At 37.2% G+C, this 23,191-nt stretch overlaps 1 protein-coding gene across 3 annotated transcripts; it reads left to right on the forward strand.

Annotated features, from left to right (window-relative positions):
• The first annotated feature begins 371 nt into the window (after positions 1-371).
• LOC109819185 (putative disease resistance protein RGA4) lies at positions 372-18,088 on the forward strand. Of its 3 annotated transcripts, none has more exons than XR_014428369.1 (3): positions 372-3,071; positions 4,223-4,329; positions 16,489-18,088. XR_014428369.1 is itself a non-coding variant. In XM_020384814.3 (2 exons), exon 1 carries the CDS (start codon positions 504-506, stop codon positions 3,033-3,035), a length of 2,532 nt encoding a protein of 843 aa, XP_020240403.1. In that variant the 5' UTR covers positions 372-503; the 3' UTR covers positions 3,036-3,071; positions 4,223-5,641. The 3 variants fall into 3 exon arrangements, 1 of the variants encoding a protein (XP_020240403.1); XR_014428368.1 differs by lacking the exon at positions 16,489-18,088 and adding an exon at positions 5,658-7,806; XM_020384814.3 differs by lacking the exon at positions 16,489-18,088 and having other exon boundaries at positions 4,223-5,641.
• The last annotated feature ends 5,103 nt before the right edge of the window (positions 18,089-23,191 follow it).

Here is a 23,191-nt window from a genome sequence, read left to right on the forward strand (position 1 = left end):
ACTAAGTCACCAAAATGGTTTCTGCATGAATCCTTTGTTAGCAAGTTGCCAGTTGGTGAAATTTAACAAGACTGGACTTTGCGTGTGTATGAATTGAAACTTCTGAGAAGTATATAGTACATGCAACGCGCACAATATATGCTACCAATGAAGTCGAACCTGATGCATGATTTGTCCAAAGGAAACGTCTCACATGAGCCAAAGGAAGGAATAATGTGCTGGCCAAGCTTTAAAACGCAAACCTTTCAACTTCTCTAAGTTAACTATGATACCAAAAGTCGTATAGAAGTCATTCAGAATGAAGAAAACAAATCTCCAATTTAAGATTGCTTTGCTTCATAAGATAAAATAATACCTTTTTCCAAAGAGGAGGCAAGAGATGGGAGAATCTCTCTTTGAGACAGTATAAATATCATAAAGATATGATATGATATGATATTCCACAAAAAAACCATACTAGCAAATTGGCATTGCATTATTGTTTCTGCTTCTTACCAACAATCATGGCAGAATCACTCCTTACTGCTGCCACAGAATCACTGATAGGAAAGCTAGCGTCTGGTGTTGTTAAAGAAGCTTCTCTCATGGTGGGTGTGCACCATGATCTACAACAAATGAAAGAGACTATGGTACTTATCAAAGCTTTTCTGTTAGATGCCGAGCAAAAGAAGCCACACAACAATGCGCTGAGAGAGTGGCTGAAACAGATCAAGCGCGTCATCTCTGACGCTGACAACATAGTTGACGATTTTGAGTGCGAAGCGTTGCGGAGGCATGTCGTCAAAACCTACGGTAGCTTCACAAGGAAGGTATGCCGTTTCTTCTCAACTAGTAATCATCTCATTTATCGTTTTAGAATGGCACATGAGATAAAAGACATCAAGGAGAGGTTGAACAAGGTTGCAGTTGATGGCCACATGTTTGGCCTTCAAATGATTCACAATGATACACGTGTCGTTCACGTGAGGGAAATGACTCATTCCCATCTAGACCCTTCAAATGTTATAGGGAGGGAACATGATAAACAAAAAATAATAAAGCTTCTGCGGCAAGATGGTCATGACAAACGTCTCTCTGTTATTCCTATTGTGGGAATGGGAGGCTTGGGAAAGACCACGCTTGCAAAGTTGGTGTTCAATGATACCACCATTGATGAATGTTTTCCGTTGAAGATATGGGTGTGTGTCTCTAATGATTTTGAACTTCGGAATGTGCTTATTAAAATCCTTAATTCTGCTCCTAATCCTACTGAGAAAAAGTTTGAAAACTTTGAAATGGAGCAACTTCAAAATCATTTGAGAAAAACACTCCAACATCAAAAGTTCTTGCTCGTCTTAGATGACGTGTGGAATGAGAATCGCACTAAATGGGATGAGTTGAAAGAAATAATAGATGTAGGTGTTGAAGGGAGTAAAATCCTCGTGACTACTCGAAGCCATTTAACAGCTGCTATGATGCGCACCAAACCCTCTAACTCTTACCTCCTGGATCGTCTTTCTGAAGAGGATTCCTTCTCTCTATTTGTTAATTTGGCTTTTGAAAAAGGAGAAGAGAAAAAATATCCACAATTGTTAGAAATTGGGAAAGAAATAGTGCGAAAATGTGAAGGGGTACCATTGGCAGTGAGAACATTAGGTAGTTCACTAATCTCAAGAGTTGACAGAAAAGAGTGGGAGTCTATAAGGGACAATAAGATTTGGAATTTTCCACAACAAGAAAAAGATATTTTGCCCGCTCTTGAAATAAGTTACGATCGGCTGCCTTCATATTTAAAACCATGCTTTGCTTCCTTCTCTATTTTCCCTGAGGCCCAATCGATTGTTACTATTCATTGTGTTAATATGTGGCAGGCACTTGATCTTGTTCCACCTCCTAAGGAAAGACAAACAATAAATGATGTTGTCAATCAATTTTTGCGTGAGCTACTGTTAAGATCTTTTCTTTCAGATTTTGTTGATTTGGGCACAGTTTACGAATTTAAATTACATGATTTAGTGCGTGATCTTGCACTATATGTTGCGAAAGGCGAATTTCAAATAATAAATCGCAGTAGTCCCAAAATAGATGAGCATGTTCAACATTTGCGATTCACAGACAATAATTTGCTTGACCAAGATCTCGTTCCTACAGGCCTGAAACTTTCAATTTTTCCCATGAAAGCCACCAATGAAGCTTTCTTGAATACATTGGTGTCAAGGTGCAAATACTTGAGGTTTTTAGAATTGAGTTTTTCTGAATACAAGAGTTTGCCGAGTTCCATTGGAAAGTTAAAACATTTAAGATATCTCTGTTTGGGACGTAATGAAAAACTTAAGGAACTCCCTAATGCAGTTTGCAATCTCCAATGTTTGAAAACTTTTAACTTCGAAGGGTGCATAAAGCTACAAGAAGTTCCCACAGGAATAAGAAAGCTAATCAGCCTTCGTCAGCTGTATATAACCACAAGGCAACCTGATTTTCCTGAAAATGAGATTGCAAATTTGACTTCTTTAGAAGATCTAAGATTCTTTGCTTGTGATAAATTGGAGTCGTTTTCCGAAGGGATAAAACTTTCTAGTCTTAAAACTTTGGGTATTTGTGACTGTAGGAATCTAAAGTCATTGTCATTTCATGTCGTTACAAACTTAGAAGTTTTTGGTATCGCCAATTGTGGAAAATTAGATTTGTCAATGGGCCTGGACAATCAAATTCCGAGTTCATGTTTAAATTTAGTTAATCTTATAAATTTACCACAACTGGTCACTTTTCCTCGGTGGTTGCAAGGATCTATGAATACACTACATTGTTTGGAAATTATTGATTGCGAGAATCTCATGGAGCTTCCTGAGTGGATTTCAACTCTAATTTGTCTCAAGATAATTCGTATTAGTAATTGTCCAAAGTTGCTCTCATTCCCTGATAACATGCAGCACGTCACAAGCCTTGAACATTTAGAAATTAAAGATTGTCCTGAGTTGGGTAAAAGATGTCTGCGACAAGATTGGTACAAAATATCCCACATAAAAAAAGTTATCATCCATGAACCCGAAGAGTAAAAGGAATTCTGGGATAACGGTCATCAAAAAGTGAAGGTATTAATTTTTGCACTTTTGATTACGTAATAGATTGTTGGTTTAGAATATTTATTTTAACTTTGAAAAAGAGATTTTCTTCTTTAGATGTCATGTTACGTATTAGCATAGTTATTTCTTTGTTATGCATATTGACTAAGGTAGAATTTTCAATTGTATAAATGGAAAAGGTCTTTTGTTAAGAGAGCCTATATATTCACTTTATTTGTCTCTCAATCTCGAAAAAGACTAGTCTTTTCACATTGCAACCAGTGTTAATTGGGGAATGCCTTTAATACACACAAAATGTATTTATAATAAATATGATACATTTTTGAATGGTTCAGACAACGATTTTGCACAATACACATTATTGAGAAGTACTCAAGGATGCTTTGATAATGCATTTGATGATTTCTTTGTTGTTATTATTGTTCTCGGTATGATTAGTATTGAAAAGAAAACATCAGAATATGATTTTTATGTTTTAAATTTGCTTTTAATTTTATTTTGCAATTTTCTTTTAATTTTATGATGGCTAAATTACACTTTCAATATGTATCTTTTTTATATTTATGATTCTTTAATATTTTCAAATGATTTAATTTGGTTTTTTAAATTTTTTTAAATTAGTCTAAAATTGAAACTATGCTAAATATTCTCCATGAACTATAAAATCTATTGTGTATGTTCTAAGGAATCTCCTTTGATAATTTTTTATAAAAATTACTGGTCATTAGCTTGTTACTAACTACATCTAGTTATATTATTAAATATTATTTTGTATGTCCTATTGAGCTTGCTTTGGTGCTATATATGGGAGTCTTGATAACAATTTTCAATCAAATCTCAAACATTACAATAATTCCACTGGTCGATGTTACAACCTCTTTCGTTGTTGAGAAAAATGTTGCTGAAGAAGTATAGTTAGAAACAAAAATGTTGATCAAGGAATCTTGTAAATGTAGATGTAAAGTTGGATGTACAAGACCCAGAAGAGAAAAGTCGTATAGTTTTATTTTTAAGGATAATAAAAAGAAAACTTTGAAAGTTCTCAACTTGTATTGCATGGATCATTTCATTCAATGGATTTCTTAAAGCTTACGTAACCTTCAACACAATTTTCTTTCAACATGAAAATATTAATTTTATTTTTTATTTACATTTTGAAGGCAGCTCTTCACCAAACAAATATTGGCAGAGAGGCTAATAAACTTGGTCAAGATAATAACTTATTCCATCAACATCAGCAGGAATAATTATACACAGTTTCGTACAGGTTCTCATTCTCATTTTTACAACTAAACCATTGTTGAATTACATGGGCCTTGATTCTGTGTGTAATTTCTTGACAAACTCACCATGAAATAAATGTTTACCATAATATGAAATTATATTATATCTATCTTTTGAATAACATAGAATGTTTTAATAAAAGTTTTTAGTTAAACTAGTGCAAAAATTAGTTTTAAAGTTGGGGTTTTACGATCGGTTAAGAGGTAACTTATCTTAAAAGTGATGATGTGACAACTTTGTAAATAATGTGAACACTTTTAACATCGATTAAATTTTAACTGATCTTAAAAATACTTTGAAGATAGATTATTTTATCACTAATCTTAAAAGGTATGTCTAATATAACTTTTAAGATTGGTTACAAAAGAACCGATCTTAAAAAGTGATATACAAGAATGGTTATTTTAATACCTAATCTTAAAAGTTGTATTAGACATAACTTTTAAGATCAATCTTAAAAGAACCAATCTTAAAAATACTTTTAAGATCAGTTAAAATTTAGTTTATCTTGAAAGTACTGTAACTATTTATGAAACACTCCCCCTTGGTTGTTCTTGCATGCACCACCCTTGCTCGGTCTCCCTTGCTCTACAAATGCAGCCCTTCACACCTCCATCTCTCCCCACCAGCCGTTCTCCCTCACTTCACAAATGCAGCCCCTTATGCCAACATTGCTCCACATTGATTCTCGCTCGAGCAATCTTCCTTGTTGTGCGAATGCAGCCCTTCGCGCCTCCGTCATTCCCTATCAATCATTCTTCCCTCGCTCGATGAGCACAGCCCCCCGCGCCTCCTTCATTCCCCCTCGGTTGTTCTCCCTCGCATGCACCTCTCTTTCTTGGTCTCCCTTGCTCTACAAACACAGCCCCTTACGCCTTTGCTTCTCCCCCTCGTTTGTTCTATCTTGCTTTTCTTTTTGTGGTTGTTTATGGCTTTAACTCTCTCACTCATTTTGCCATACTTCCAATGCCTAGTACTTCTTCTTATTTACATAAAGAAAGATATCGAAAACAGATTTTGTAAAAAAGCTTCATGAGAAGGTTAAAGACCAAATTGAAAAACAAACTCAAAAGTATATTGAATATAACAACAAAAGGAGAAATACAGTTGTATTTGAGTAATGAGACTTAGTTTGGATTCACATAAGAAAAGATAGATTTCCTACACAAAGGAAGTCCAAACTAAGTCCAAGAGGAGATGGTCCATTCCAAGTTCTCCAAAGGATCAATGATAATGCATATAGGTTAGATTTACCTTTTGATTATGGTGTTAGCAACACATTTAATGTTTGTGATCTTGTACGTTTTTTAGGTGATGCTAACATTGATAATGAAGAGTTAAATCTAAGGACAGATCCTTCTAAAGAAGGAGGGTATGATGGAGGACCATCCATAGAGAGCTTACACTTGAAGACCATTGGACCTTTAACTAGGTCCATGGTTAGGAGGCTAAATGGCTTTCTACAAAGGAGGTGTTTCTTAGACCTATGCTCTATATGAGCATTGAGTATGATTCTCTTTTTGGTCTCATAGTCTTTATTACATACCTTGTATAGTTTGAGTTCTTTACCTTGTATATAGTAGATACTATTGTATAGGCTCATTTTTACCTTTGTATTTGTAAGGCACCTTTATCTTTCTTTGTAGGTTATACCCTTAGGATTTTAGAGTATGTTGTTTGGAGACTTTTACTTTATTTGACTATGTATTAATTAAGGGTCATAGATTTTCATATTTTTAGTTTTAATAGTGGGCTAGCAAGTAGTAAATGTGTAGGTGAAGCTAGAAATTGAGCCTTTAGTGAGCCTAGGCCAAATTTTACATATTAGGCTTGTTTTACTCCATTTAATTGAAAGAATTAATTTAGCTAGGTCTCACCATCATTTGGTGAACCTAACTAAATCAATTCCAAGATTTTTGGATTGGATTAGATGAAAGAAAACAAGCATGGCTGCCTATCTCCTCTTTGGCCGAGTTTCTCGTTAGCTTCTCCAACACTTTTGTCTCTTGGCTTGCCAAGAGAACAAGGTGAAAATTGGCACTCTATAATTGACTCTTCTAGATCTACGTGTCCCCTCCTTGTATCCTAAGAGACAAGGTGAAACTTGACACTTTGATTGGCTAATCTAGATCTAAGTGTCCCTACCTTGTTTAGCTTGCACTACAAGCTTCTCCACCACTATATATAGGTTGTTTCACTTATAAAACTCACTTTTGATGCATTTATAAAGCTTTGGCCATGACTTTCTCTCTGAGTTATGTCTCTCAATGTCGCCACCGGCCCGAAACGGGCTTTCGGCATTCGCAAGGGATGGTTGGACTCTTTTATTTGTTTAAAAATATGGATTGCTAGAATGACTTATTCTCAAACTGAGACCTCGTCAAACGAGCGATTTTATTAAAAGGCTCACCAATCCATGTTAATCCCAAGCGGGACCCTCCATGGATTAGCGGTTTTCATAAAAAGGAAGGGTTCATGGAGTCGCCACCAATGTTTTACTCAAAACATTGGAAAAAGAGATTTAAGGCAATCGATTCAAAAATCGACTTCGGCCATTACAACCAGAGTCGGGTAAGGGAGTCGGTTACGCGTGGGGAAGGTGTTAGCACCCCACAGCGCCCCTTTCGGGTTCCCTATGACAGATTATTTAAAAATAATAGTGCGAAATTACTAAATTACCCCTATTTATTCTAAGCAATTATAACTTAACTATCTACATGATGACAGTTAAATATACACACAGAAAGCAGTAAAAGGAAGGTCTTAAGAAGAAACCTTTGAAGCGTGCTTTTATATTCAAGTAAAACTGGGAAGCTTTTTGGCGTTCCCTCGCTCTACAAGCCCGCTCGCTCCCTCCTAGAAAATTTTAACTATGGAAATCCGGAGGATTTCCCTTCGACTAAGTTCGAATCTCCAAGCTAAATGCTCGGAATTCCAGAACTTCGTCGGATCGACTCCCAGAGAGATTTCTAGGGCAGAACACTGCTCAAAAACCCCAGAATACTCAAGGAGGGAGTCAAAACTCAGTCCAAAAGTGTGAAATGACGTCCCATTGACGTCATATTTATAGGGATGAGGCTCAATACGGTTTATGAGGGTCAATACGGTCCGTATTGAAGTTTTGAACTACAATACGGCCGTATTGAATTCAATACGGCCGTATTGAAGTTCAAAAACCTCAATACGGCCGTATTGAAGTTCAGTGCAGCCGTATTGAGTTCAAAAACCTCAATACGGCCGTATTGAAGTTCAGTGCAGCCGCATTGAGTTCAATGCAGCCGTATTGAAGTTCAGAAACTTCAATACGGCCGTATTGAACTTCTGGGAGGCCGTATTGGGCTTCATTCCCTCCACTTTCTTATTTTTTGCTACTCTAAGACCTCTAAACCTACAGATTATCATCCTAGGGTCTTCCAGGGTCTTCCAGGAGTCCTTCCGGCTGACTTTCCTTTGGTCTTCGAGAGTCTTCAAGCTTTATTTTCGACCCGGACAATTTTAGGGGTCTACAGCTGCCCCCCCTTTACTTAGTCAAACGGCTTTTAGTGTACCGTTTGACAAGTAAAGGAGTTGACCCAATTGTCCGGGGAATAAGCCATCCTTCCGACTTGTAGTGTCTTCCGGTGGAAAATTGTTGAGTAGCCTCTCCAGGTCGAGTATTAGTCGTCGCCTCTCCAGGCTCATGCATACCTCGGTGCTCTCGACAACTGGGTAGCTGAGTACCGCTTCTCCAGGCTTGTGCATACCTCGGTGCTCTCGACAACTGGGTAGCTGAGTATTGCCTTTCCAGGCTTGTGCATACCTCGGTGCTCTCGACAACTGGGTAGCTGAGTATTGCCTCTCCAGGCTTGTGCATACCTCGGTGCTCTCGACAACTGGGTAGCTGAGTATTGCCTCTCCAGGCTTGTGCATACCTCGGTGCTCTCGACAACTGGGTAGCTGAGTAGCGCCTCTTAGGCTTGTGCATACCTCGGTGCTCTCGACAACTGGGTAGCTGAGTATTGCCTCTCCAGGCTTGTGCATACCTCGGTGCTCTCGACAACTGGGTAGCTGAGTATTGCCTCTCCAGGCTTGTGCATACCTCGGTGCTCTCGACAACTGGGTAGCTGAGTAGCGCCTCTTAGGCTTGTGCATACCTCGGTGCTCTCGACAACTGGGTAGCTGAGTATTGCCTCTTAGGCTTTGAGATGATTTTGTCTCCACAGTCCACGATGCTGCTTCGACGGTTTGATTTTGATTTTGGTGCCGCTGAGGGCTGGATAACGCAGGGATCCGTCTAGGGGATGTGCAGTTACTCATAGGTTCTTGTGTCCCAACTTTCCATTGTGTAGTTGGTACCCATTGAGGAATTTCTGTTTCCTTGGGGTGTAGACACGAAGATGCTCTTTCTGAGGTGAGCGGTGCCTTATGATTGGCTGACGTCCTTTCGACGTTGGTGGAGTATCCCGGTTATCCTTATTCGGGTGTCTCTTTTTGATTTTCTGGTTTTGTTGCCTCTGTGTAGGCTATTATCCGCTGGGGGATTCTGTCGTTGATTTTGATTAGCCTCTTCTGTTAGGCATATCATCTTGATGTTCAATGATTGGCTGAAAAGCCAAATTTCGTTTGGGGAATTGTTATTGATCTTTTGGATTTTTGCTTTTTGTAGGAATGCCTCTGTGTAGGCGACTGGGGATTTGAAGTTCTTATGTATCCCAGAGTATTATTTAGAAAGCCTCTTCAGGCTTAGCTTCACTCTTCGTTTGAGTTGGAAAGCTATCTTCCACTGAGGAAGTCTAAGTCCTTTGACTTGGATATTTTGTTTGGATCATGCTTCCGTTGGGGAATTTTGCTGATCTCGCTTTGATAGCTTTCACTGGGGAATTTGGCCCGTGAGTGGAAGCTGAGATATCTCTGGGGAGTATTATTTCGGCGAGCCTCTCCAGGCTCAATTATTCTGAGAGAGTATTATTTCGGCAAGCCTCTCCAGGCTCAGTTATTCTGTGGGAGTATTGTTTCGGCAAGCCTCTCCAGGCTCAGTTATTCTGCATGAGTATTGTTTCGGCAAGCCTCTCCAGGCTCAATTATTCTGAGAGAGTATTATTTCAGCAAGCCTCTCCAGGCTCAGTTATTCTGTGGGAGTATTGTTTCGGCAAGCCTCTTCAGGCTCAGTTATTCTGTACGAGGCGATTGATTTTCTAAATCTTTGCCTTTTTTGTCGTTTTTTTTTTTTTTGCTTTTTCTGTATTTTTTTGCCTTTTTTGTCATTTTTTTTTTGGCTTTTTCTGTATTTTTGCCTTTTTGTCGTTTTTTTGGCCTTTTCTGTTGACTGCTGTCATACACAAGCAATTTTTCTATTTTTTTCTATTTTATGCAATTGCCTCATGATAAGGTCTTTGAATGTGCAACTAATGTGTGTGTGATGCACAAATGCAAGTTTGATTATTTAATGTTTTTAGAAAAATGAATGGCTCTCCCTATCCTCCTTTTCTTGGAGGAATTTCTGTCATCGACGTGAGGGAATATTTTTGTGAGCCTTTTATGCAGGAGATTATGGATTTTATAGGAACCCCTCCAATTTTCTTTATTGACCGATTATTAAGGAATTTCATACAATTTTTTAGAAATACCAATTTAGAGGCATAATCACATGGTCAAGAGAGAAAAGAAATGAATAGATATTTTATTAATATTCACAAGTGTTTTTACAGAAAGATATACAGAAGGAATTTCTGAAGAATGGCTGGCCAGGGTAGGCTATATACATTGGGCTTAACAATTATATCTGTAATTGTTGCTCTTTACATTCCCCTAGTTGCTTCGGGTGAGATGCCTGAGCCAGGAGCGTAGATGCTGCAAGACGCTTGCTTCTAGAAGATAGTCACTTGAACCGCCTTTCGGTTTTCGATTCAAGTGATCGTTGCTTGCTTTGTTTTTGCATCTTATTCTTTTGCCCCTAATTTTTGCCTAGGACGTATCCTAGCGGGGATAAATTCACCTTTGTTTTGCCTAGTACCCTTGTACTGGCGGGCTTTTTATTTTGCCCTAACTTTTGCCTAGGATGCCCTTTTCGGGTTTTCATCCTAGCGGGCTTATGCAAGCAACGTCTTCAAGCATAATACTTCTTTACCTCGTCAGCGTTGACTGGGTATCGAAGTTCTTTTCCATCCATGTCTGTGAGGATCAATGCTCCTCTTGAGAAGGCTCGTTTTTCCACGTATGGTCCTCCGTGATTTGGGGCATACTTTCCGATTTTGTCCTTTTGAGTTGGTAGCAATTTCTTCATTACCAACTCTCCCTCATGGTAGACTCGAGGATGGACTTTCTTGTCAAAAGCCTTTTTTGATCTTCCTCTGATAGGCTTGACCATGGCATATGGCGTTCAACCGTTCCTTTTTGATAAGGTTCAACTGGTCGTATCGGCTTTGAACCCATTTTACCTCGGAAAGTTTTGTTTCCATGATTACCCTTAGAGAAGGTATCTCGACTTCGATGGGTAGAACTGCCTCCATCCCATAAACGAGGGAGAATGGAGTAGCTCTTGTAGATGTATGTACTGAAGTCCTATAGCCATGAGGAGCGAAGGGTAACATCTCGTGCCAGTCTTTAAATGAGACAACCATCTTTTGCACTATTTTCTTGATGTTCTTATTGGTTGCCTCGACTGCCCCATTCATCTTCGGCCGATATGGGGAAGAGTTATGGTGTTGGATCTTGAATTCTTGGCACAGTTCTTCCCCCATTTTATTATTCAGATTAGATCCATTATCAGTGATGATTTATTTCTCCATGCTTCCACTAGATTATTCTAAAATCTTTTGGGACAAGAGAGAAAAGAAGGGAAAGATATTTTTATTCTGAAGTTTATGTTTTAGAGGGGATTTATTTTTCAAAAATGGTTTTTGTAAGAATGGATGGCCAAGGTAGGCTTATGTGTTTAGGCTTGTTTGATTAAACACTTATGAAGTTAAAAAGTCGTGTTGTGATTCGACAACTTGGATAGCTTCCCTTGAACCTTTCTTTTCGAATTCGGTTCATGGTACCATCATGGATTTATTTTTGTTTTTTGATTGTCCTTATTTTTGCCTAAAACACCCTTTTGTGGTGTTTTAGCGGACTTTTGTTTTTTGTTCATTTTCGTAACCCTAACTTTTGCCTAGGTCGCCCTTTTCGTGGGATTCCTAGCGGGTCTTTTGCTCTTATTTTTGCGCAGCCCCCTTTTTGGGTTTCCTGCTTCTTTTATTTTAAAAGATTTCTTTTTACCCATGATGGCACTTGTCGAGGCCAAGGGAAGGTGCTCCAAGTTGTCACACACACTTCCACATAAAAAATGATGCGGGTTTATTATTATTAAGATGATTTTAACCTCATTCATGTTTATTCAAACATGGTTAAAAATAATGTGGTTTAGAATTTTATTATAAGCAAGAAAAGAAGCAATGAAGAATGATTTTATTATAATCATAGTGGAAACATGTGTCCTTATTTCATCACTGGTATGGGTCCTAATGTTGACCTCTTTTATCTCTCGGCCATGCCCCAAATTTATAGTCTCCAGTTTCTCTTGACGAGCTTCTTGATCTAGCAATCTTTGCAGATCCGGAGAAATGGTCTCCTCATCACTGTCCAACTCAACCCTTTCACCTTCGGATCCCGGTCAGAGCGAACAATTACAGACATAATTATTTTATTGGTTCTGTTTAGGTTTAGAATTATTAATGTTATTGAGGAAAGAGAGAAAAGAACAAAAGAGAGAGTAATGTGTGAAAAATGCCTCTTTATTGATATGTATTAAAACTGTACAAAAACCCTTATTTACATGAAAAGGTTCTCATGATCTCGGGTACTGATCATGAGTCCCTAAAAGAGAAATATGGAGGGGCCCTATCGTGGCTTGTTCTTCTTTCTAATCCTGCTTTGGCCGAGGATTCTTGCTCACGTCGGGCGTTGTCGAATCAAAAGTGATCCACCCGGCATCAATAAGGCTTTGGACCTTGTGTTTGAGAGCTAGGCAGTTCTCTGTTGAATGCCCTGGTGCCCCCGAGTGGTATAGGCATTTATTTTGTGGTTTGTACCACTCGGGATAAGGTGGATCCATCTTCTTTGGTGGAACGTAAGCTAGAAGACGTGCTTCCACTAGCTTCGGCAGGAGATCGCTGTAGGTGGTCGGAAGTTTATCAAACTTCTTCACAGGGGTGAATTGCGATCTTCCTGACTTCGAAGTGGAGGAAGATGAGGAAATGGTTATGGCACTGACTCCTCCCTCCTTCTTCTTCCCAAAGGTCTTCTTAGCTTTAAATGATTGGGAAGGTTTAGCTAGCTTCCCACTTTTCAGCTCTTGTTCCACTCTTCCTCCAACATGATGGGACTCATGGTCACTGTGCTCAGCCCCTTGTATATTGTGGTGACGCATGAGTTCCATCATTTGCGCCATTTGCTCCTTGAGCTGTGAGAGCTCGGCTGTAAGCTTCTTATTTTGTTCCTCCAACGCGTCCATCTTCTTGATTTTCTGCGCGCGCGTGAGGACAGAGAGATGACCAGCCACTTTCTAAAATGAATGTTTAATTAGTTTATTTATGGGATGAATACGCTCTTGACATGAGCTTGATAACCCTCCATTTTTAAGGCGCTGCCTTTTTAAAACGGAATGTTACCACCCTCCTTGACTTATGATCCCTCCCCAACGGAGAATCTCGATAATTATGGGTCTCTTTTACTCATGTCAAGAGGTATTGGTGAACCTAGAATGCATGGTTTATGAGGATGCATGATAACTTATTGGTAATGATGCACATGCTCCTCACTTTTATTATATTTTCGCACATGGTCTTTCCTCTCATGTCATGGTTTTTTCATGCATGGGGATTATTCTTTAGACCTTATCACGAGGTTATTTATTAATGCACAAACAATTGCACATAAGCATTTACACAAACAATTCACTCATCCACGAACAGTCACGAGCGAATCACGAGGTAGGGGTTTCCTGCAGAAAGGTGCATATTCAAGGTGGTTCTAACTGTACTCACCGGTCTGAGGCCCCCAAGGTGCCCCCATTATAGGGACCCAATTCCTCTCGTCGTAAGCCGATGGAAAGCTCCAACGCACTGTCGGACTCGAGTTCATGGTTATCACCTTGAGTGATGCTTTCCGACAACGGTCTACGGGCACCTATAGACCCATTCGACAACCGGCCGTACTAACATCCACTCCCTATGGCTTACCACTCATGCCCCCGGGTATAGAGGGAACCGTTGTGTGCAAAGGTTTGTGTGCAGTTTTTATTTCAAACAATTGCAAAAATTTAAACATACAACAGTTATTTAAAGCCAAATAGGTAAAACGTGTTATTATACAAGCAAGGGGTAATGAAGTAATTTTTAACTATTATTTGTTAAAAATAATCTGTCACTAAATGGGACTGACTCTCGAGGCTTCCCCAGTGGAGTCGCCATCTGTCGCCACCGGCCCGAAACGGGCTTTCGGCATTCGCGAGGGATGGTTGGACTCTTTTATTTGTTTAAAAATATGGATTGCTAGAATGACTTATTCTCAAACTGAGACCTCGTCAAACGAGCGATTTTATTAAAAGGCTCACCAATCCATGTTAATCCCAAGCGGGACCCTCCATGGATTAGCGGTTTTCATAAAAAGGAAGGGTTCATGGAGTCGCCACCAATGTTTTACTCAAAACATTGGAAAAAGAGATTTAAGGCAATCGATTCAAAAATCGACTTCGGCCATTACAACCAGAGTCGGGTAAGGGAGTCGGTTACGCGTGGGGAAGGTGTTAGCACCCCACAGCGCCCCTTTCGGGTTCCCTATGACAGATTATTTAAAAATAATAGTGCGAAATTACTAAATTACCCCTATTTATTCTAAGCAATTATAACTTAACTATCTACATGATGACAGTTAAATATACACACAGAAAGCAGTAAAAGGAAGGTCTTAAGAAGAAACCTTTGAAGCGTGCTTTTATATTCAAGTAAAACTGGGAAGCTTTTTGGCGTTCCCTCGCTCTACAAGCCCGCTCGCTCCCTCCTAGAAAATTTTAACTATGGAAATCCGGAGGATTTCCCTTCGACTAAGTTCGAATCTCCAAGCTAAATGCTCGGAATTCCAGAACTTCGTCGGATCGACTCCCAGAGAGATTTCTAGGGCAGAACACTGCTCAAAAACCCCAGAATACTCAAGGAGGGAGTCAAAACTCAGTCCAAAAGTGTGAAATGACGTCCCATTGACGTCATATTTATAGGGATGAGGCTCAATACGGTTTATGAGGGTCAATACGGTCCGTATTGAAGTTTTGAACTACAATACGGCCGTATTGAATTCAATACGGCCGTATTGAAGTTCAAAAACCTCAATACGGCCGTATTGAAGTTCAGTGCAGCCGTATTGAGTTCAAAAACCTCAATACGGCCGTATTGAAGTTCAGTGCAGCCGCATTGAGTTCAATGCAGCCGTATTGAAGTTCAGAAACTTCAATACGGCCGTATTGAACTTCTGGGAGGCCGTATTGGGCTTCATTCCCTCCACTTTCTTATTTTTTGCTACTCTAAGACCTCTAAACCTACAGATTGTCATCCTAGGGTCTTCCAGGAGTCCTTTCGGCTGACTTTCCTTTGGTCTTCGAGAGTCTTCAAGCTTTATTTCCGACCCGGACAATTTTAGGGGTCTACACTCAAAAGTATAAATTCTCTCTTTGATTTACTTCTAATTCTCTTATCCTCTTCCTTAGAGTGTGGTGAAAGTTGAAGTTGTTTATCTTCTACCTTGAAGTGGCACCATTTAAAGAGAGAGTTCTTCACCTACTAAGGTGAAACCTGAGGTCTCTTCCTCCATTAGAGACCTTGAAGAAGCTTAAGGAATGTCAAGAAGCAAGAGATCTATGAAGGAACTTGAATGAGAAGCCACATCGATTTGGTTACTCTATAAGGTTCCCATCATTTGGTATTAGAGCAAGGTCTTCTTAGTAAACACTTTCCTTATGCTTCCTTGTATGTTTTGTTCAGTTAAATTCATTTGTTTAGTGTCTTAATTTGTTATAAATGTGTTGTTCTTGAATGTATAATGTTTGTATGGATTATAATTGTTTGTGTCACAACTAAAAATCTATAGAACAATTCAATTTTTCTTGCATGTTTTTATTCATACATCAATCTTTGCGAATCAATCTTGTTGTTTATCTTTAGGTTATTCTTGTACCTTAATTTTAATTTTTTAGGTTTGCTTATATCTTGTTTGAAACTCCAAAATATTCGATCAAAAGAAAACTCCAAATAAAAACAAGTAGTTGAATGCATTTTTCATTTCTTAATCTCCTAGTTTTGTCCTAGAAGTCTTGTGTAGTTGCTTTACTTGTCATTACTTCTCAAGTGTGCCTTTTTATTTTGAAATCTATAAACATTAGTCTCTATTTTTTTTTGGTTATATTGTTGGCTTCACATATAAATACTCTTAGAAGTGCTCATTGAATGATTCCTATGAATGTTATTAGATCTAGCATATTCTAGCGTCATATTTTATGAACTCCAATTGCTAACTCTTAGCAATTTAAGGCCAGAAATTCTTTGAGTCATTTGTGCTTTGTTTGAGATATACAATCAAATTAGGAAGTGTAAAATGAAAATTAAAGAAAGTGTACAAAAAAGAACAAACTAGAAGCAAAACTACTTACTAGTAACATAGAAACTTGTCTTGTACACTTACACTTCCTATACCTCTATTCTACCACTTGTAAACCTTTTTTAATGCATTGTTAGGCCTCTATTTTAGTTCTCATATTCAATGTAAAAAAAAAAAAGGAAATGTCCAAGAAGGCAACAAAAGAAAAAGAAAACAAAAGCAAAAGCTAGAAAAATAGAAGTGTAAAACAAAAAAAGTTTAGAGCATTTAGCCTTGTAGTTTCTTGTATATTTTTTCCTTTGGTTTACTCTTTATCCAATGGCTAGAAACACAATTGTTTTTTTTCATTTGGTAATCAATTATAGTGCCATTTCTAGGATAATTTCTTTGAAATCTAGTGTTGAAATTGTCCTTTATTTGCTTGCTTTGTGTCTTTTAATATTCTTTGAGTTTGTCACATTAATTCTTACTTGAGTTTAGCCTCTTCTGTTAAGATTTATATCTTAAGGGAGATTGATGAAGCTAATTTTGACAGGTTTTGATGATTATAAAAGAAAAGCATGAAGATCAAGAAGTGTTTATGGAAGAGCATGGACCAAGGGTCCAACCACTAAAGTTATGGCCAGGAGGTTACTAGAAGATTTGACTGCTTTAGAGCATGGTGGGCCCAATGGGCTTGGTGGGCCCAAGGTACTCTTCAAATGGGCTTTACAAGGACCACCATCTTTACTTTGTTCATAAGTAGTATAGGATTTCATATTTCTTGGTCTTGTATTTTGGACCACTTATAATAGGATTTTGGGCCTTAGGCTTCATAGGCCTAGTTTTGGGCTTTATGGGCCTTTGAGCTTTTCGTAACCAATATGGAGCTCATTTTGTTTCTTTTATTACTTCCTAATGTTTTTGGGCCTTTAGAGTAGGAAAATTGAAGGAATAATGAAATAGGCGAATTAGGCAAAATTAGGTTTCATTTGGAAGTCATTTAAGTTGCATTTGAGTCACATGTTTTTAATCATGGCTGGCTGAACATGTGTAACCTCAAATCAACCCTAAATGTTTGCTAAATTAAATACAAATGCATGATAGCACCATGATTCACGGCTAAGAACATGGGAGCTAAAAATTTGAATTCAAATTTAGGCACCAATTGTGAGCCTTGAGGCACGGCGCCAATTAAGCATGGTTCGTGCCTATATAAGCATTCCTTCTTCACTCATGTAAATAATTTTAATCAATAGAGAAATCTGAAATTCATTCAGCTGAATTTTCTCTCCGAAAGTCACCCTAGCTCCTTGCTTAGTTCTAGGAATTCCTACACCTTCTAGGGAAATCTGTGAGCAATCCTTTGCTCAGCTGAGCTTGAGTGCTTCCTTCTTTGGTTTGGATCCATCCAAATACGATTCCTTCTTCATCTCCTTCTCGGGAATTGCAATCAAGTACAAAGATCTTGTGAGGAGAAAGGAAAGGGAGAATCATTTCTTCATCTATCCTACCTATCTCCATCATTTTTGGTATCTAGAGCATGGTTGGAGTCCTTGAAGGTTAGGTGACTCTTTCACTGATTCAATTATGGAAAATTTGTTTTCAAATTTTCATTTGAGTTTCCTTGATTGGATCTAATTTTTTTTAAAAAAATTGATAGATCCAAATAATGTGATTGCATTTTGAGTCAATTCGCAATCACACTAGTGTCTAGGAATCTACTTGTGCCAATTTTTGAATTTTTTGAGTCTGCTTCTATTTTTCTTTAATTGATTCGGTCATTTGAGTCTAATTGCATGTGATTTTTATTTTTTGAATCTTTGAAGTTGTCTAGAGTCATGTGTAGTTCTTATTTTGCCAAGAAAATTCAAGATATGCTTAGTTGATCTTATTTTGAAATTGTTTGTTTGGATTTCTAAGTTTGGCCGAGACTTGTCATTGTTGCGGTGCTTTGGTGCTTTTATCTTTACATTCTTGAGTTCATATCCATTATTAGATCATTGATGGATTCTTAGACTTAGGTTTCCATTATGTCTTTGTAAGTTTTCAATTCAAATTTGCCTCCAAAAATTTAAACAATTATAATATTTGTGTTACATGTGTGATTTCTAATTTTAGTGCACCTCCTTGAATTGGCTTTGATTCTGGACATATTTGTTTTTGGAAAACTGAGGAAAAACAGAGAAAAATTGAAATCAAATGATTTAGAAGCAAGAAAAGAAACATTACAAAAAGAACCAAAACCAAGAACCATTACTGGGGCACTAGACTTTGAATTTTCAATTGTAGTTGCTAAAATTGTGGATCCGGTTAGTTGAGAATTTTGGTGCGTGAACCGTTGTGATGAAAAGCAGTGAACTTCTATGAATTTTCAATACAAATAGAAGAGAAAAGTTAAAAAAAAAATAGAAAAATCAAGAAAAGTTGGAAAAGCCGAGAAGGTTAAAAGGAAGAAATAGAAACCAAAAATTCTTTATGTGTTGGATCTACTCGAGAGCCTTTCCAAGACCTTCCTATCTGAGTGCTAGCCATTACTTTGAGAGTCTTAATTTTTAGCTTTGGTGTTTCTATTGGGTATCTTTGAGTTTTATCACATTTCATCTATTCGTTTTTGGTATAAGCTTGCTAATTTCATTTTATTTTTGTCAAGTTTTCAATTCATAAAAATCCAGTGCTGGAAGTGGTATTAAACTCTTGCAAGAAGATCAAACATTGCTCACAAAAGCTAGAAGGAAAGGATTGCTAACACTAAGCAAAGGAACTTGAAAGAAATTTGACCAAAATTGTCCTAGCCTTCTAAAATTTCCTTCAAAAGAGTGATCATACCTTCCATCATTGTGAGGGCCCTATTTTCCTTGATTAGTTTGTTCAATTGTGCAGTTCAAGAAAAATAAAAAAGAATTCCATATTAGAGACGGATTTAGAGACCAATTATGGTTGCTGGAAAATCTGTCACAACAAAATCCGCCTCTAATTCCGTCACAAATTTTTGTGTTAGGCTAGTTTAAAGTTTCTTCAAATTTTCTATATTTTAAATCAATTGTAATAGCTTGGAGGGAGTATTAAGAAGCTGGCCAGGTATAACTCTATCCTAATAGCTTTCTCACGTGTAGAGCTTGTGGAAGTGGCTTGAAAATTTCATATGTTATTCAAGCTTTCACATAGGATCCAACTAGTTCATGATCTTTCTTCTTAGCTATTGTGTTTAATTCCTTGAATATAATTTGTTTGTTGTACTTAGATTTAACTAGTTTGTGTGGCTTAATTTTGTTCACAGATAGAAAGAAATCAAGAAAAGTTTTGAAGAAAAAAAAATCATAAGCATAAAATGTCTTGTTAAAAGGTTTTGGAATTGAAACTAACATAAGGGGGTTTAGTAATTCCCACTTGAAAATGCTTGGTTATTATGTGGCTCTTAGTAGCTCACCTCCCTTGATAGTGCAATTTGTATACTTAGACCTCTAAGTGTTTAGTTTTGTTCCTTGAAAACAAAAACTTAATTTCTTTTTGCATTGCATTGTAAAACTTCTTAGAACTTAACCATGAGTAAACATTCTCAAAGTGGTAGTGACTCGGGCTCTCCAAAAATTATTTCTCATATTGCTCAAGAGCTTAAGGCACTAAAACTTTGGAAGAAATAAGAGGTGCTTGCTAAAGAAAAAGAAAGAATTAAAAGAGAAGCACACCTTGCTATTCTTGAAGAGGAAATACGATTGGTTAAGCAACAAGAAGAGAAACTTTTGGCAAAAATAAAACAAAAAATGAAAAGTAGTAAAGGTTACCATAACTCCACAAGCCTTGAGGAGGTAGGAAGTTTGAATATAGATAAATACTACCAACCTACTCCTAGAAGGGTCATAAGAGAACTTAAGGTAAGGGAATCACGAGTTGATCTCCCTTCCTTTCATGGGAAAGAGGATGTGGATGCCTACTTGGATTGGGAAATGAAAGTGGAGCAAATCTTCACTTGTCACCAAGTAGGGGAAGAAAGAAAAGTTCCCACCACCTTAGCTTTTCAAGGACAAGCTATGTATTGGTGGATAGCCTTAATTAGGGAAAGGTGACTCCATAATGACCCACCTATAGAATATTGCAATGATTTGAGGAGTGCTATAAGAAGAAGGCATATTCCTTCTTATTATAGTAGGGAGCTTATGGATAAGCTCTAAAGACTCCAACAACAAAAAATGAGTATGGAGGAATATAGAAAAAAATGGAGTTGTATTTGATAAGGGCTGTGATAATGGAAGAGAAAAGATTGACTATTGCAAGATTCTTAAGTGGTCTAAATTTTGACATAAGAGATAAAGTTGAGTTACTCCCTTATAGGCGACCTTAATGATTTGGTCCAACTTTGTATAAGGGTGGAACAACAACATTTGAGAATAAATTCTTTCAAAAAAAATAAAACTCAAACTAACTCTTATGTTAAGAAAGACTACAAGAGGGAGGGAAATTTTTCAAAATATGGTAATAAAGAACCCTCCAAGAATTTTGCAATGGATAGAGAAAAAGAAAAAAAAAAAGGGAGAAAGTAAAGAACACTATCATTTCTAGTACTAAAACTAGTGACATCAAATGCTTTAAATATCTTGGGAGAGGGCATATAGCTTCTCAATGTCCTAATAAGAAAGTAATGATTTTAAGAGGACAAGACATTTATAGTAGCCATGATGAATCTAACTCTAGTACTTTAAGTTAAAGTGAATCTAGTGATGATGACCAATATGTTGAAAATGCTTATCCATATGATGGTCAACTTTTGATGATTAAGAGGCTTTTAGGAAGTCAACCTAGTGAATCTCATATCTCATAAAGAGAGAACATTTTTCACACAAGATGTAAAATTTTAGACAATGATTGTTCTCTCATTGTAGATAGTGGATCATGTTACAATTTTTGTAGCACTGGGTTGGTTGAGAAGCTAAACCTAACACTAATTTCCCATCCGAAACCATATCAACTTCATTGGCTTAATGAAGATGGGGACATCATTGTAGATAAACAAGTGAAAGTCAAGGTTTCAATTGGTAACTATGAAGACCAAGTGGTTTGTGACATAGTTCCTATGGAAGCTTTTCATATCTTGTTAGTAAGACCATGAAAATTTGACAAGAAAATCATGCACAATGGTCTTACTAATGAGATAACTTTCACTCACAAGGAAAAGAAATTTGTACTCCTTCCTCTCTCTCTTTCAAAGGTTATAGAAGATCAAGGACAAATGAAATTGAAAAGAGAGGAAGAAAGAAAATTGTTATAAAAAAAAAAGACAAACATAAGTCTACAAAGAAGAAAAAAGAGGAAGTTATTTCCTCTTTAGAAGGACTTCAACAATAAGACACTTTCAAGAAAACACTTCTTGTTGAAAAACCTTCTTATATTCTTCTTTGTAAAAGTGTGTTAAAATGTCATAATTTATCTCTTGAACCTAGTTCTTTACCTATGGGGGTATAAGAACTTTTAAAGGAATTTGATGATGTATTCCCTAGTGAGGGCCCAAAAGGCCTTCAACCTTTTAGGGGTATAGAACATCAAATTGATTTTGTGCCTCGGGCTTGAAGTTAGCGAAAAACACACAGAAGGGGGGTTGAATGTGTGTGAACGAAAGAGTTTTAAAAACATTTTGCAAGGAAATAGGTTTTTGTCTAATGAGAATATTACTTTGAACAATTGAAACTGTGCATGGTTGGCTCAGAAAAAGGTTTTCCTATCCGATGCTCTATCATCTGCTTGAAGAAAAGATTTCTTATAGGTAAAATTGCTTTTCTAAGTAATAACTTGAACAAATGTATTTTTCGTCGAAAAGAGGTTACTGTGAAAAGGATTTAATTAGTGGATGAAGTTTTCAATGATGTAATAAAATTTCGTCTTAAAGAAAATAAAGAGTGCACAGGGTTTTTATACTAGTTCCCTCATCTTGAGCTACGTCTAGTCTCCTTCAACTGAAGGGTTCCACTAATCACAACGGATTACAAGTATTCTCAACCACTTCTAGTTCATCAACTTTACTTGTTGGCACTAGTATTCTTAAACCACTTTTGGTTTCCCAAGTATTCTTAACCACTTCTGGTTCGTCAACTTCACTTGTCGACGCTAGTATCTTAAACCACTTATGGTTCCCCAAGTATTCTTTTACTAGCTTCTTCAAGCTTTACCAGCAATAGATGTTTTGAGTGTGTATGCGACTCTCACAGGAAAGATAGTATGGTTTCTACACTTGCTAAGGTATTCAACCTTAGTTTTACAAGGATATGTGTTTAGAGTGTGTATATGACTCTCACAAAGAGGATAGGGTAATTTCTACACTCCCTAAGATAAACTATCTTAGTTTTACACAAATATACAAGTCTGAACAAGAAGAGATGTAAGTTTGCTTTGAAGTTTTCTTTTGATTATTGTTGTTGCTTCTCTTCTTTTTTCTTCTCTTCTCAGTTCTTGATATTTATAGCCTTGTGATGAATCTGCCCATTGTTTGAATTTTGAATGTGTTCTTTGAGGCGGAGCTTCCCGTTGGTGCAGATAGCAGTTCGTTCATGGTTGTGTAAATCTTTCATTTAATGCATTTGATCTTGCATTAAATATTTGCTTGCCAAATATGAGTTATGTGAAGTCCTTTGCATTGTTTGTTCTTGTCGCAACCTGAAAATTTCTGATCTTACGACCTATGGTTTAGACATCCTTTTAAGAGTCTCATTAATTAAGGAATGCCCGGACACCAGACTAATCCTTTAATTAATGGTTTTAAAAATAGGTTCATGGAGTCGCCGCCAATATTTTACTTAAAACATTGGAAAAAGAAAAGGTTTTTAAAGATCCAATAATGACCTTGATAACCAGAATTGGGTTCGGGGGTCGGTTACGTGTAGGAAAGGTATTAAACACCCCTACAGCGCCCTCAATCGGTACCCTATGATGAAGTTAACATGATAAGAATTAATAAATTAAACATTAAATCCCCTTTATTAATATTTATTTACATATTTAAAATTTAAATTATATGACTAACCCTAAAATATTTACATGATTGCATTTGTTATAAATAAAAGATAGAGATAAAGATGAGAAATAAAAGATATAGAAAAAGATTAATTGAAATACCTCTTGAACGAACATCTATTGAATCTTCAAATATGGAAAAGGTGCTTTATGGCAACTTTTCACACTACAATATGCCTTACAAATCTCAAGAAATACAATAGGAGGGAGAGAGAGAGAAATTTCGAGCTCTAAGCAGTTTTGGACGAAATTTTGTG

The sequence above is a fragment of the Cajanus cajan genome, chromosome 1 (genome assembly GCF_000230855.2).
Source record: "Cajanus cajan strain Asha chromosome 1, NIPB_CcT2T_4, whole genome shotgun sequence".
Classification (NCBI taxonomy): Eukaryota; Viridiplantae; Streptophyta; class Magnoliopsida; order Fabales; family Fabaceae; genus Cajanus; species Cajanus cajan.